We start from the raw sequence: 16,669 nt of genomic DNA on the forward strand, positions 1-16,669 counted from the left end.
ACGCAGCTCGGAAAAAGTCACCGCGCACCACCCCTGCTGCTCCAGCTGTTAAACCGCTGTCCGCCTGCTGTTTCCCCGCTGCTAGCTGCTGCTGCTGCCTGCCCTCATTTCCAATGCAGCAGCGACCATGACAGGCATCGCCGCTGCTTCTTTCTTTTCCAACGCTTGCAGATTCGGGGGCTGTGGACTTCACTTCGACTCTCTGGCCGAGCTCATCGTGCACATCGAGGATAACCACATTGGTAAGAGCCGACAAGTAGTGAGCGCTGCAGGCTGCAATGGCCGAGGTTTGCAGCTAGCAGAGGTGCTAAGTTAGCGAGCTAGCAAGTTACTTCCTGCGTCCTGACAACCCTGTTGCTAGGTGTGGTGGCTGTTGATGTGTCTGTGTAGATACTGCAGTTCCTGTTCAACACCCGCGAGCCGGTATAAACGATGTATCTCGGTTCAGGTAGCTGCTCCACCGGCACTAAAACACTCGACAGGCAGACTGTTTCTTTACGCTTCGTCGGTTCGCTCGTGCAACATTATTGCAGCGCGAGGCCCGCGCGCAGAGCTGCCCTGAAGGGTCGCGAGTCAACTTGCAGTCAACAAGAGTCAATGATTGAAAAGTGGAGAAGTGATGAACACTGATTATTTGGGTTATTTTGTGCTGGCTTCCATCCGCTTGACAGCATACTGTAGGCTGGTTAAATTATACAACTTGCTGGAAGCAATTATGCACTTTTAAAAGCAAGTCACTGTCATGTCATGTTTTATTTATCACTTTAGAAGTGTTAGTTTGCACCAGGGAGTTCACACTGTGTGGATGCAACCAACCACTCTCTAATTGCATGATGTAGTGTTATCTTGTTATCTTGTTAATCTATTGCAACTTGATAACTGTTTAGCACACTATTTGGTTTTGGTAGGTTTTATAGATGCTATATATTAGGCTACAACATGATAGATAGATAGTTAGATAGATAGATACATACATACATACATACATACATACATACATACATACATACATGGATAAACAGACCGCTGCATAGATAGAGTACTTTATATATCACCAAAGGGACATTTCAGTGTTACAGCACCTTGTCATAAATGAAAAAAAAACCCCAAAACAATTACACACATAGCTTACAAAATCAAGTAAAAATACTGTACTAGATGAGCAAGACGTAATGTAAAATGTGCATTGCAAATTGCAGATTTTGCTAGTAATGTGCAAATTAAATGTACAATTTGCATAGTGCATTGCCATTCAGTGGATGAGTCTCCCCTCCTTGCACAAAGGGGAGTCATTGTAGATGGCTGATGCAGTGGGCAGGAATGACCTCCTGTGTTGGTCCTTATTTCAATGTAGAGGAAGGAGTAACAAACTGAAGAAAGTCTGTTTTCTGACCTGAAAGCTGTGTAAGGGATGTGTGGTGTTGTCCATTATATTGATAGTTACATAGTGGCCAGTTATTGAATTTTGCATTATTGCAATCCTTTGAAAAGTATGTCACCCAACATAAGTGTGAAACTGCAACATAACAGTTACACATATTATAGACATGCCTGATTCATTACTAATTGTATTCAAGCTTGGGTTGTGTCAATTAAATATGCAGACTTGTGTTATAGGCCAGACTTAATGATGTCATCAGTGTTGCTCACTAATTTACTACTACCTGTGCACAAACAGAAGAAAGTACAACCAGTAGAGACAGACATGTGTTGCTGGTGTTGAGGGTGACTTTTAACTCTCATATGGTCATTAAAATAGTTCAAATGTATTATATTTTTTCCTAATTGTATTCATATGATTTTAAATCCCACATGAAGATAGGTATTCCTTCACCAGCTCACATGCTAAACCCACCAACAGTCTTCTTGACTGTCCCACCACAAACAGCACCACCTCTAGTTTGGTTTTTTGGTTGTTGTTTTTTTTTTTGCTGAACAAGAATGTTAACTACCACTGGGTGAAGACCATGCAGTCATGATTGGTCAAGCCATAAAAACTTTGTCTGAGCTGTTTTATCATAAAGTGTTATGATTGTTTTCTGATAATTTAACAATTCATGGCTAATTCCAGTTAGTGCCTAATAAATGAGAATGTGCTTGTTGTTAAATTTAGTGATATTATATTCACTGTATGGGATCATTTTATTTATATGAAATTCAATGCAATGTTTCTCTCATTTTGAAAAGAAAGAGAAGCTGTGAACAGGTGTATTTATACGGTACTTTTATGCTGGTCTAATTTATTATATTTTTATTTACTTAAGAGATTTATGAAAATGAAATAGTTTTGAGTTTTTAAGAACTTAGTGTTTGTGTTAAGTGTCGTATTGCCAATGTATAAGCTCCCTTTAATCACTTTGTTAGTTTTAATATTTATGTATTGTCTGCTTCAATCCTCCATACCATATTGCTTTAACCCTGTATTTAATAAAGCTCAGCAAAAAGTCATTTAGAAACAACAACTTTAGTTTTGTAGAGATGTTTAGCTCCTTGTGTTTAAAGTTTTTATGTCTTTTATCTAAGTGAATCCCCCTCCTCACAGTTTGACACTGTTAGTTCCTGCATCTGTTACCAAATCTAATATTTCAGACACTTATTATTGAAGCTGACAAGGCCCAGCTGTCTCTGTTGTTCTTGTTTGTTGCTTGACTGCCTTTAATATCCTCTGCCCTCTGATTGTGTGAAGTGCATGTGTCCGAGGTGTTAGCTTTAGAAAAATGACTTATTGGGGGAATAATGAGGCAATTAGTTGGCTGAGAGTGGAAAAACTTTGCTGCCCCCCTCCTTTGTCCGCTGGCCTGTGCCCACTCTGAGAAGTGCGAAATCTTGCGCGTTGTGCCAAGTGCCTGTGAAGCATAATTACAGACAGAGTGCTTGATTTGGCCTGTCTTCCTCCTCATCTGGTGGCCTGCTGCTTAAAGCACGTTCTCCTTTATAATTAGGCGCCTGGAAAACAAGCAAACATTCTTGTGCCTGTTTTCCCCAGCCGGCCTGCTGGTTAGGTCTGTGAACAAGAGGTGGCGCTGCTCTGCTGTTGGTAACGGGAGCTGGCCTGTACAATCAGATATTACAGACCAAAACTCACACCCCAGTCTCATTTAACAGTATAGTGTACAGTTGAGATTTACAGTTACTTCTTATACTTGAACACTGCATATTGTTTTTTTTTTACTGTACTTTGAGGAGGGTATTGAAAGAAGCCCCAAGATTTCATTGGTTCCAGTTGATGATAACAAACTTTATGTTAAGAGTTTTTTTATTTATAATATAAATGAACACAGACAGCAATGTGCAGTAAGAGTTACTCATTTTTCTGAAAGCTAAGCTTGGACCTGATATCAAATAAAATCCAGTTACAGAACAATTTCTAGCTCTAAACATTCACGATTCAATAATCTTAAAATGAAGCAGCTATTTTTCATCCACCTACATTCCACCGTCGTGGCAGCCAACTTAAGGTGATAATATGAGTGTTGGGTGGTCCGCTTAGACCTTTGTGAATGATTTCAGCCAAGTTTAAGAGAGCAGATGCTAATTAGCCCCAGAAAACAACAGCAGAACCAGAGGAAAGTTTTAGTACTGAGCCTAAGTCATGTTATTAAGCTTGAAAGATCTCCTCAATGGTCTGGTGTTCTTGTGTGGTATGAAAAACTACACACACTAAACCAATGAAATGTTTACTTTGTCACTGAGCGACCAGGCTTCTATAGACCAGAAGCAAATAGTGACTGTGTTATTTAGACCTGTGCATGTGTGTACTACTGGGGCCTGGTGTAACGATGGCCTGAAGTGTCCAGGCTCAGTAACAATGGGTCTGTTTGTTGCCAATCCTTGCTGGAGGCTCATTTAGGAGATTTTGGTATGCACCCCCAAAAACTGCGCGGAAGTAATAAATTTGAAAAGCAGTAACTAGTTCCCTGATCTGTGCACCTGGTGGGCCTAATTACATTTCCCCATCCCCCGACACCGCTGCTCCTGTTCCTGTGCAATGACTGGGAGATGAGGGGCTGCTGTACTCCATACAACATTGCTCATAGGAGATAATGTACTGCTAATGTTGACATTACATAACATTGGGATGTAGTTTGATGCCTGTTTTGTTGAAAAGTCTTCTAAGAGTAAGAGTGATTTACTTTAAAGCATCAGTATGTAAGATTTGGTGTCATCGAGCGGAACAAACTAAAATGGAAGTATGTTTTAAGTAGTGTGCATAATAAGAATAATTTCATCATCATTATCATTATCATCATCATGGCGACCTACATGCTTGGAATGGGGGGGTAGGCGATGTGTGTTCATCTGCTACTAGATGCTACTAAATCTTACATACTTTAATGGATGATGTTATTTAACGTCAGATATTGTCCAGTCTTTTTTAGATTCTGCTAATTTGAGGTTTCCTCTCCTAACGCTGCACATGGAAAATTGTGTATTTTCTTTCTGAAATAGTTTATGTCTTCATTTAAAAGCCTAATGTATTAAACACCCCTGCATTTATGAATATGGCCCAAAAGATATTTAATTTATGAAGAGATATTGACCTTTTTTATGTATTATGACTAAAATATTTACTGAGGGGGACATTTTACAGTTTATTAACTTGCCAGTGCACTTTGGTGGACAAACTATTATACGGTGACACTGTTTCTAAATGACCTCAAACGCATTTCTGTTCTTATATTTATCAGCCTGAAATAAACACAGATACCAATATTTCTGAAATAAGTTGTTGTCTGTCAGTATATTAGCCTGGCTGATTAACTGGTAAAAACTATTCTTAATAAGTGTGACATAAATGCACACTGAGTACCTGTAATTAAAACATAAACCAAATGCTGTACTGGTGTTGTACACAGTCTAATAATGTCCAAATTTAAAGATGCTGAATGCTGGCACAAAGAGCTGGATATCATCAACTGCAGCCTAAAAAGAATGGCATACTTGTTTAAAAATGACTGAAACCTTAGCACCATACGTATACAATAAGCAGCAATGAATGTGTGTGTTTAATATATGTTCCCATGTGTTTATCTGTGTGTTTGTACAAACGTGTCTTTGTGGATGTGTGTATGAATTAGTGCATGCGTATATGTTTAAGTCGCTGTCTGTACTGAACATATTTTTGATGGATCATTTGAACCTCCCCATGTTTTTTCAGTAACCTGTAAAGACAGCTTACACATGGAGCTTGACTCCGTTTCATTTCCTCCTCAGAGGTCACATCGTAATGAATTACCTGTGCCACCACTCCTGGTAATGTCCCCTGCTGATCAGAGCCGCCATAAACATGTCACCATAATGCTCGCCACTCTGCTCTACCCCACAGTGCATTTGGACATGAGGGTGTATGGGAGAGCCAGACTATGGTGGAAATGAGAGAGGGAGCTGTGCGTCTGGGACATGTGTGTGTATGTGTATACGTGTGCGTGCACATGTGTTTGTGTGAGGGTCGTGGAGGGCGTTATGAGAGGGCAGGAGGCGTCACTTCCTCCATTGCCTTAGGAAGGTTTGTTGTGTGATCGTCCCTTGGTTTCCTAGGGGCCCTAATGAGAACAAGTTATTGCATCATGTATGTTTTCTGCACTCACACACTACAACCACTCACTCAGCCAGCATAAGCTCCTTTAGAAACATTTTACACACCCACGCTAAAGATAGGTCAATGCTTCATATGTGCTTAAGACATTTAAAAAATCAGAAAATGACTAGTATCATTACACACAGTACATACTTAATGTATTATACTTCATCTGTTCTGCTTGTCCACACCTCACTTTTCACTATGCAGGTAAACAATCGTTTACCTTGGAAACTAAGGGCGCTAAATAAAGACCCCTTTTTTCTTTCTCTGAAGGTTTCAAATATTTGGCCACCAAGGTGGACCACCTGTGTAGTTTGATTAGAGGGGTTCTCATCTCTACTTGAGGCGCCTTCACCCTGGTCCTTGACTGCTGGTGGCCCCAAAAGAACAGCGGAGACTGCGGGGAACCAATCCCTGCAGGCCTCCTTCTCCCCAGGCCCCACCTGAGGTGTGTGTGATTTACAGTGTGTGGGAACAGATTGATCCACCGCTGTTTGAGCAGTCTGTGAGCAGACTGCCATTACACTCCTGGAGGCTCATTAGAGATCTTAGGAGGTATTTTCTTATACACTCATGCACACACATACGAACACACAATGCTTAAAATAGTCTCTGCACTGCCTCCGGATTTTGGCAGGGGAATAGTGCTGTTATGAACGTGTCTTTTTCTACTCTGTTTCCATGACTTTGGCTGGAGAGTAAAGAGAGGTGTGCTGTCTTTCTCACCGGGGATAAATCTGCTGTTAATGAAACACTTGCTCACGATTGAGACCTTGAGAGAAACCTCCTGAGTCTCTAGGCACTGAGATGTGAGCTGTTCCTAGAGCCTACCTGCCAGTGTCATAAAACTTTGCCACTTTTTTAGCATCAACCAAGCGGCTTGGCCTCAGGCACTGAGCGGATGATGCCCTGTGTCTTTTCAAACCCATTTCTGCTTAAAGTGAGAGTGATTGGTTTGTTGTCGTAAATTACTGTCAGACCTCTAAAATGTGTGCTTGTCTTATGTACACTTGGCTTGCTTTGAGTTTAACTGGTCAACATCACCTTTCACCTCCTCCATGACAGAATTAAGTCAGTAGTATACACTATTACAATACAGAGGGCAGTCTGTGCTGTGTGTTTCCTTTATGTGTGTGTGTGTGTGTGTGTGTGTGTGTGTGTGTGTGTGTGTGTGTGTGTGTGTGTGTGTGTGTGTGTGTGTGTGTCTTCAATTTATACAATTTCAGTATCTTTCAAACATTTAAAGAGTGGTTCTTTTTTTCCCCATTTAATTTGTATTTTCATTTCTCAATTTCTCAAAAACTTAGCCTAACCAAAAAGAGTCTACAACAAGCTGTTTTCCTGATTTAGCTCAGAAATCTCTAATCAAAGCATAAGTAAACAAAACTACTATGACAAGTTATTTTATTCAAACTTTCAATACAGTTATTGATAATCAAGAGTACAAACAAATTACATCTGGTACTGATGTTTGATAACCAACCCTAGTCTTGCCCCTGCAGGAATAACTACGGGATTTTGTGTCAAGTTTCTGTTTTCATTATATTCATTTTGATCAACACCAAACACCAACCGTTGGTACGTGGTCTTTGTCCAGCAAGTTTATTTTTAGTTTTTTTGTTCCAGACAAACAAACCAACAGGAGAAAAAGCCCAACGCTGTAGGTGGAAGTAATAATTGTGTATGACTCAGGGTTTTATTATAAGCTCACAAAGGTGTTGCCCACACTATTTCCATGTGTTTTATGTCATTTTTCAATTACATCAACCAGGAGTGGACTCATGTTGATTTTATTTTGCTCATTGATTGTACAGATTTTGTTTAAGCTGCACTTCAGTTATTAATCTTTGCAAAATTTATAATTTAATGTCACAGACACCCTTAGGTGTAACGGCTGTGTATAAATGAGCATGTGGATGGAAACTAGCAATATGTTTAACCACATGGGGGTAGCAGTCTTTCACAGCTCTGGCAGAGGCAGACAGGGAGGCTCAGCTGGTAAGTGGTAGACAGTGTTGTTTTATGGGGCATCTCTCTTCTCCCACATGGATGGCAGTGGGAAGAGTGTTTGAAGTCAGGCCCGCTTCACCTCAGGGTGTGGAGATTGGCGATTGTTGTACATTTAGCACCACCGAACAAGATGAATGTCTGGAGAGCAGCATGGAAAACACAGTATGTGTCACGTATGAGCAATGTGGTGTCTGTAGAGAAGCTTTTGTTACATTCTTGTTATATATTTTTTTTAAACAGCAGTGTCACAAACTGGGAAGTAGCCTAATCATACAGCAAAGAGAGCAAAGGGCAGCCAATTCAACTTGAAGGTGCAGTGTGTAGAATTTAGTAGCATCTATCAGAATGGACTTGGCAGAAATGTAATATAATATTTCTTAGTATGTTTTAATTAGTGTATAATCAGCTGAAAAGAAGAATCGTTGTATTTTCGTTACCTTATCTACATAGGGAGGGGGTCCTCTCACACAGAGCCCACCATGTTGCTCCACCATGTTTCTACAGTAGCCCAGAATAGACAAACTAAACATTGGCTTTAGAGAGGGTCTTTCACGTCTTTTTCTTTTGCGGCCACTGTAGGTTCTCCTACATGCTCCTGAGTCTCAGCATGTAGAGAATTTAGGAGGGGGAGGTGTATTCAGGTTGTTGTAATCTGCAGCCTCACCGCTAGATGCCACTAAATCCTACACACTGTACCTTTAAGCTTACATAAGTAACCAGTGTGAAGATTGTGGAGGTACCCCAGCATCCCTCTACTCCACAGTGACTACAGTCTAGACAGTGGTGCAAGACATAATGTTTGTACTAATTGAAGTGCATATTGCACAATATCCCGCATTTTTGGTTTTTCTCCCAATTACTTTTTATTATCATTTATTCAACTAGTTGGCATTCATGCCCCTTCACAGCATAGCTCATCACATTCATGAACATTCATACCTGGGTCTCACCCAGTTTAACCACAGTCTGCTACTGTTTGCCACAAAGTCAGATGGGTGATAAGTGCTGCTCACTGCTCAGGGGCAAACTGAGTAGGAGAGTGCAAAACTTCAGTATAATGTGTACAGCCCCCTTCTTTAAGAGTCAAAAATAGAGGAATAAAGGTACAGGAACGATACCATTTTTGTATGAAAACAAAATGTGGACCTATACATACAGGTGCAAAAGTAGACTCTGGTTGTAGAAGGCACAGATGTATATAAATTCAGCAAAGATTAAAGGTACAGTGTCAATCTTCAAGCATGCAGCATATTGTAATCCACTGCAAGACATTTGAATATTGCCTTATTGCCTAGTCTTTTTACCAAAAACCTACCGGAAAGTTTGTACTGATCAGTGTGTCTCATTGTCTCCAGCCCAGTTTTAACATTTAAAGTAAAAAAAAAAAAAATCCCATCCAAATGAATAAACTCTGTTAAGGAAGCACCGCCGTTCCTTTCCTCTGTGCCTGAGAGCTGCTGGGAAAGCTGCCAATAACAGTGCAGGTGTTTCTTTGAAAACAAGGACTGTGGGTGGGAAGCTGGTGAGGGATCATGTCAAATTTTTGTTTATATATCCAAATATCACAAATCACAAATGTGCCTAAAGGATCTGACATGTCTTTGTCACTGCATTACTAATGTCTGGTTGGTTGGGATGTCTCTGCAGAGAAGGATGGTATCCGGCACAAAGAGTGCTAGAAAAAGAAAACTGAGCACACTGATGTTCTCAGTATTTTGTAATGTGACATGTCTTTATTCTGTTCTAATAGTACAGCATTGTGCCACTGTCTATACGTGCAGTATGTGTCTAACTCTCCCACTCCATTGTCTTCTTCATCTGCTCAGACACAGACCCCCGTCTGCTGGAGAAGCAGGAGCAGCAGCAGCCTACATATGTTGCCCTCAGCTATATCAACAGGTAAAGAAATGTACTGTAAGTTTAGCAAAAGTTTAGCAGTTTAGCAATAAGTTTGCACTTATTTATGCAGTAACACATATACAAGTATATCTACATCATAAATTCACCTAAATAATTATGACATTAATGTTATTAGTCTTTGGGCCTGTAAAGATTTATCTATCAAAGTCTCTACATCACTGAGTGTAACTGCTGTAATGTGTTTGCTCATATGAGGCTCCACCAGTGATTTCAGATGTCATCTGGTGGATTGCTTAGATGAATTGCTTCTGTATTTGGTAGTTGGGTTGTTTTATTGCACTGGATGCATCCCAGTCGTCTTTGATATGGTGATTTGAATAGTTTTAAAAGCCTTATGCAACAAGCCATTCTACAAGAAGGTCTGCCGCTGTCTCCCTGCCTTCACAAATACATCTTGATGTGGTTATCGCTTAATATGTTAATTCCACTTCTGCTTTAACAATTTCTGTGTTAACATTTTATTTTTATGATATGATTTACCAAAGACTTTGCTATCCATCATAAACCCTTGTGTATTTTTTTTGATGGGCATGGAGCCAACGATTTTTTGCACAAGCATGTGTTTTGTAATAGCAAACCTTCAATAGGATAACTTTCACAACATCAAGACAGTCCCACTGTGACAAATCTATGACAGACCCTACTTTAATGAAAAGCTTTCAAACCCTGACCAACTTTTCATCCCTCACCACAGGTTCATGACAGATGCAGCACGGCGAGAGCACGAGACTCTGAAGAAGAAGGTGCAGCCCAAGCTGTCTCTGTCTCTGACAGGCAGTCTGTGTCGCAGCAGTGTTTCCACTCCGCCTCGCCACACCAGTGGAAACCTCACCCCCCCAGTTACCCCACCCATAACCCCTTCCTCTTCATTCCGCAGCAGTACGCCTACAGGTAACCATTCTTGACACACTCACCTCGTATTTAGTCGCAGTGAAATACACACTCAGCTTAGGCAAGCAGAGTGGTGTCACAGTAAGTAAATGAACTTTCCAGTCTGGAGGTTCATTTCCAAGACACCTTAAGAGCAAACATCCACACTGCTGAAGGAGATATGAATCAAAGAGTGATTGTCCTCTTCAGGCATCAAGTAAGAGTCACAAAAAATGCCTTGAATGCCTTGCCTCACTCTCTGTAACTGGCGAGAAAAGCAGTGGTAACAACTGAAAATAATGTAGAGATATTGGCCCTCTTTATTCATCATATTTTCAGATCTAATAGCAAAACATACATGTATTTTATTGATTGAAATGAAATGATATTATTGGCTATTTTCTACAAACAGCTTTTTTATCCTCCTGATACTGATCCTTGAACTGAATTGTGTGATATTTCATTTTTAAATTGTAGGTAACATCTTAAAGATATTTTTCATTTTTTGTCTTACTCCTCGTGTCTTACAATAAGGAACTGCAGATAAATGCTGGGCTTGAGGAAACATATTTCTATCACAGCTCATATTCAAGCTACAGAGAATCTGGGACGGCTCTCATAGTCCAGCTTATTTGTGTATGTTATACAAGTTGTTTTTTGTTGGATTATTTTGCTTTCTTGGAATATTTGAATGTCATGTCCTTGTTTTTTTAAAGTATGCAGTTTTTAATGTTCGGTCATGTTTTAGCTCATGTGGTTTTGCAGCTAGTCTTCTGCCTTAACGTCTTAAATTAATTGATGACTCAGCAGCAGCTGATTGACCCTAAGACCTCAATAAAATGCATGAATTCTTTCCCACGTTTGGCATATTTCAGTTTTTCCGAAAACTTGGGCACCATAACGCACATAAAATGGAGATCATGGGAACCCTGCCCCAAAGCACATGTTGAGAAATGTTCAGGCTTGTCAGCCTAAAGACTCAAAGGAGAGGGTCTACTTGCCAAAGATTAGTCATGAAGAGTGCATAAATTACAGCTTCTTGGAGATGGTTGGGTATGATTACATCTCTGGTGGTGATGCCCTGAGACTGAGTCATTCACCATTTGGCTGTTTTTCGCCCTCCCACAGGTAGTGAATGTGATGAAGAGGAGGTAGACTTTGAGGAGTCTGACAGTGATGAGTCGTGGACCACAGAGAGCGCCATCAGCTCTGAGTCCATCCTCAGCTCCATGTGCATGAACGGAGGAGACGAGAAGCCATTTGCCTGCCCTGTCCCAGGCTGTAAAAAGAGATACAAGGTTAGTTCAACTCAACATCTCTTAGATTACTCCAAAGGTCGTTTCTTCACGATATGATATTATATCAATTCAATGGACAACGACTCAATGTTTGCAGATATCACTAAGTCTGCCACGATACAATTATGATTTGATTCAGGAGCCAGCGATCGATATAAGACAATATTATATGCCGATTTAACAAAATCACTTCAAAATCACAGCTCAACCAGACATTTAAATGAAAATTAGTCAAGCCTATTCATTTTTAATAAAAAAAGTGACACATTTTGATACATTGAGCTTTAAAATTTTCACATCCTACAAAATAAAACTGAAAGTACATTAAGTCACTATTTTTATACATTAAAGCAGGATTTTTGCTTCTTTTTCAAAACTGCCTTGTCTACCGTGCTGCAGTAGAAAAATGAGACAACCTGCATCACTTTGCCCAAAAGACAAGCAGCAGCAGCAGCAGCAGCAGGCATTTCTGTGTGGCCAAGTTTATAGTATGTCCGAAGCATTTGATGATAGACTTGCCTCTGGCTGCAGACATGTTGCTGGCTGCTGAAATGTGAAATCACATTAGTGAAACTCATCGCTCATTTAGAGTTGTGGTTTAGTTTTTGTGGAAAAAAGCTGGTCAGGATATCTTCATGGACTTTTTTTCTGGCCGTTTGCCATGGCACCGCTTGCATTTTGTTTGGAGGTGTGCACTCTTGGCCAGAGACCAACATGCCAGGAGAATACAATTCAAAATCAACATGCGTCTTAAAGATGATGATCGATGTTTTCATTTTGCATCTATGCTATTGGCTAGTTGATCATTGAATCGATGCATCGATGTAGAGCGATGTATTGTTACACCCCTTATTACTTCCTGCAGTGGTTCTCAAAGTGGACGCCCAGGGGTCCTCGAGGGGGTTCCAGATGGTCCCCAGCAAAAATGTATGACTATTTTGATCATGGGTTTCATGCACTTTCTGTAATAAAACATCTACAAACAAAAATCTTATCAGATCGGAGACCCTGGGAGAAAATCTTATTCAGTGAGGTTCCGTGGTCTAATTTGTGTCAGTTTAGGAGTCCTTGACAAGAAAAAGTCTGAGAAGCGCTGACTTACTGTATGGCTTAAACATGAATACTTCATACATTTGTATAGAACAAAGTGAGATATGTGGTTTTATCTGCCTACAGAAATAAGGACGTCAAAAGCAAAATACCAGAAGATACCTTGTGGTTGACAATGGAAAACTGGTTCTTAGTTGAGCATTACAGCATGTCAACATAAATGCATACATCTAGTCCACTTCAATAATGTGTGGTTTTACTGGATTTTCCATTCACATCTGGTCTGTGTGGTTTGGGATAAATTATGTGCAGCCTGAGAAAATTGCATTGCTGACGTGAATGACAGGGTTATGGGCAATGACTTAGTCTGAGGCAGCATTAGGCATCTGTTTAGTGGCAGAACTACAGTATATTGTAACTAGAGCACATTTTATTTCCACAGAATTATGTTCAGTGGGGTCCTCTTTTTGTTCTAAAATTATGTAAGAGATGCACTACAAGGCCAAATATATATGGACACCCCAGTCCACATACTCTATCTTAAGGGATAGTTTCACAATTTTTCAAGTCTATCCTAAAACATGATTCACATGCCCAAATGAACATTGACACATGTATTTCTTACTGTAATCATTCCTCCTGTCCATGCTGACCATTACAAGGTCCCTTCATAATGCACTTTCAATGTAAGTAATGCAGGACAAAATCCACAGCCCTCCTTTCATGCAAAAGTGTATTTAAAAGTTTATTTGAAGCTAATATGCAGCCAACCAAAATTAGTCAAATCAGGCCAGCTCTTCCAGTTACCGTCATTTTAGTGCTCTGTTTTTGTTACAGTTAGGGATATCAGTTTAGGTTAATTTTGCTTTCGAAAGACACCCATTAACCAGCAGTTGTTGCTTTCATTAATGAGAGCTATCCAGCTGTTGTTGGTCAGAGCTAACATGTCTGCCCTGGTTAGCTTGACTTTTAGCTCATCCTTCTTTTCCTCAAAGTGTTTTCAGTGTGTTCAGTAGCTCTTGATGGCATAACATACTCAAACTTTAGGTACCAAACTAGCTCTTTCAATCCCTCATCCTATACCACACTGATTGACAGCATTATCAGTCACAATCATTCAGCACACCAACTGAGCAACGGCCTTAGACTGATGCACATCACACTTTCTCCCCCTGGCTAGCATCAATATAATCTTTAGCTGCAACAGCGAGCCATCCTCAGACATGGCAGATGGGTACTTGTTCTTAATGTGGTATAGCATAATTCCAGTGCTACTACTAAACTGAAGAGTAGCATCACACAACTTACATTTGACTTTGTTTCCTTACTGGAAGAAAAGGTCCCACACTGACCTTAATTTACACACTTCAAATTTTACCTCAGACTAGTTAACCAATTGACAGATAACTGTTGACATCCCTAGTTACAATCCTTCCACTGCAGCTAAACAGGAAAACAGTCCATTGATACACAAAGAGTGGATTTTTTACTAAAAAGACCTGTAACTGTGGAAGATATCTTCATAGTATCATCCAATAAAGTTTTAAATACATTTTCACTCAAAACAAGGACTGTGGATTTTGTCTCCTATCACTTACATTGGAGGGAATCTTCCAAAAGCCAAAACAGGAGGAAATATCACTGCGAACAAAACATGTTTCAATGTTCATTTAAGGCACCTGACTGTTGTTCCAACTGACTTGAAAAATTGTGAACCTACCCTTTAAAGCTACAGAAAGCAGTGATTGACTGGATAGTATGCTTTAAAATCTTTTCTCAAGATCTTGGGGGATTTATGAAACAACATGACAATGCTCCTTTGCACAAAGCAAGTCAAAGTCTATACAGAAAAGAGTTTGTGCCGAAGAACTTGACTCGACCCAGATACATCAAACACCTTTAGGATTAATTAGAACATTGTGAGCCAGATCGTATCACTAGAATTAGATATTCAACAATTACATGGATGTAATGTTTGAGTGTCCACATACTTATGGCCATGCTGTGTAGCTGTGGGGAAACTCAGCCAATGCTAATTATGAAAACGACCTGCAGAAACTTGTTCAAACTTTCTGCTTCATTACAGAATGTGAATGGGATCAAGTATCATGCCAAGAACGGCCACCGAACCCAGATAAGGGTGCGCAAACCCTTCAAGTGCCGATGTGGAAAGAGCTACAAAACATCTCAGGGTCTCCGCCACCACACCATCAACTTCCACCCACCCATCTCTACTGACATCATCCGCAAGATGCAGCAGTAGAGCCTGAGTGAGCGACCAGCACTCTCCTTTAGGACATTCCCCAATCATCTTAACTTCACTGTCACCAGCAAAAGCTGTTTCTTCTTCCCACCCTGTTCCCTTCGTCTTCGACCCCCTGTCCTTCTCTTTCTTTCTATGACACTATTTTTTTCATATTTTGCATGTTATAAATGTTTTATTATTGATCCTTAATTTTTATTCAGAATCTTTATTATCTAGTTCACAGTTTTATATTTTGCACATTCAAACTATCATATCTATTGAATTGAATTTATTCTATCTATATGAATTAATTTTTTTGACACATGGTGCTCGATGGCAATGATGGCATGTTTGTTTTACAGTAGAGAATGGCCTAGCAAGCTAGTCTAGCATGTAAGGCGTCCTGCTTTAAAGGCAGCGTGAAGTCAGTCGAAACTGAGGAAAGATTTGGATGTTTCATTTGAGGAAGAAGGCACCAATACCATGCCTGTAATACAGTGTCTCAGTTAAGTGCTAAAATGTGACAGAGGCAAACAAAAAAAAGTATGTTGTATAACAGAAATCCAACCTGAAACCATTTGTACATGTTTCATGCTCAGACGTTAATAATCAGCTTTTGAACTTTGCCTTTCATGTCAAAAAAATTTCCAAACCTTTTTTCTTTTTTTTTTCAACTGTTTTACTGCAAACACGTGTGTGTGAGCACCAAAGGATGATCTCAGGTGATGTTTGCAAGCATTTCAGCACCACAATCCTGCCCAAGTGTTCTGATCCAAGGATCGCAGGAACTCAACGTTCCTAATGTTCCTGGTTGCTTTCCTGACTTAAGAAGTTCTCCTTGCTATTTTACAAGTGAGGGAATGAAGCACTTTTTGTAACAAGTTGCCAACAAATACACATTTTAGCCAATATCTCGTTTCTGGTGTTTGTACAGTAGCTGCCGGAACGAGTAAAAAGGCCTTCAGAGCAGAAAGATGGCAAGTTCTAATTTTGCATCATCGAAGATGTACACCAAACCTCCAGTGTTTGCAGTATTGTGATATTTCTCTATGTAGTTGCCTTGAATTGTAAACCATTCCAATCAGTACAGATCTTTTTATGGCTTCATTGTGACAAGTGCAGACAAATTCAGCCGAATACAGATGTTTTACCCGGGTCATGTGAATCCATGTGATTGTCCTTGTCATGGATAAAAGAAAAAGGGGTCTTGTATAAATTCTTACAGTCGTGCTGTTAGGTTGTAAGACAAACATATGCGGCTCTTACAGTGCCATAACAATTTGTCAGTTAAGCAAACATTGAATCATAAATAATGAACTGCAGAATCTCACGTTGCCACTAGATGATTTATCAACAGTGAGCCATGAGATAACATCTTCACTGCATGGATGTTAGTGTTAAGGAACTACAATCCAATTTAAAATTGTGACAGTATTGTACTGCCAGTATGGAGGTGAAGTCTTTGATATAGTGTACAGTGAATGTATTGTTATGTGTTAAGTGCATTAAATTATATTTTCATATGTTTCTGGGAATAAAAAAACAAACAATACTTTAATGTGTATGAGGTAGAGGCAAAGCCAGAGGTTGTTTGCAGAAACTCATGGTGATGTACTGTATTTCTTCAAAAAGCTGCTTCATGGAAACTTTTGTTACGTTTAAAATAAAAGTTCCTCTGATGTGTGCCTAAAGATT

At 39.9% G+C, this 16,669-nt stretch overlaps 1 protein-coding gene across 1 annotated transcript; it reads left to right on the forward strand.

Annotated features, from left to right (window-relative positions):
• The first annotated feature begins 97 nt into the window (after window positions 1-97).
• On the forward strand, window positions 98-16,665 carry jazf1b (JAZF zinc finger 1b). Its single transcript, XM_062422173.1, has 5 exons — window positions 98-242; window positions 9,418-9,490; window positions 10,206-10,402; window positions 11,510-11,679; window positions 14,816-16,665. Exons 1-5 carry the CDS (start codon window positions 128-130, stop codon window positions 14,990-14,992), a joined length of 732 nt encoding a protein of 243 aa, XP_062278157.1. The 5' UTR covers window positions 98-127; the 3' UTR covers window positions 14,993-16,665.
• The last annotated feature ends 4 nt before the right edge of the window (window positions 16,666-16,669 follow it).

The sequence above is a fragment of the Scomber scombrus genome, chromosome 7 (genome assembly GCF_963691925.1).
Source record: "Scomber scombrus chromosome 7, fScoSco1.1, whole genome shotgun sequence".
Lineage (NCBI taxonomy): Eukaryota > Metazoa > Chordata > Actinopteri > Scombriformes > Scombridae > Scomber > Scomber scombrus.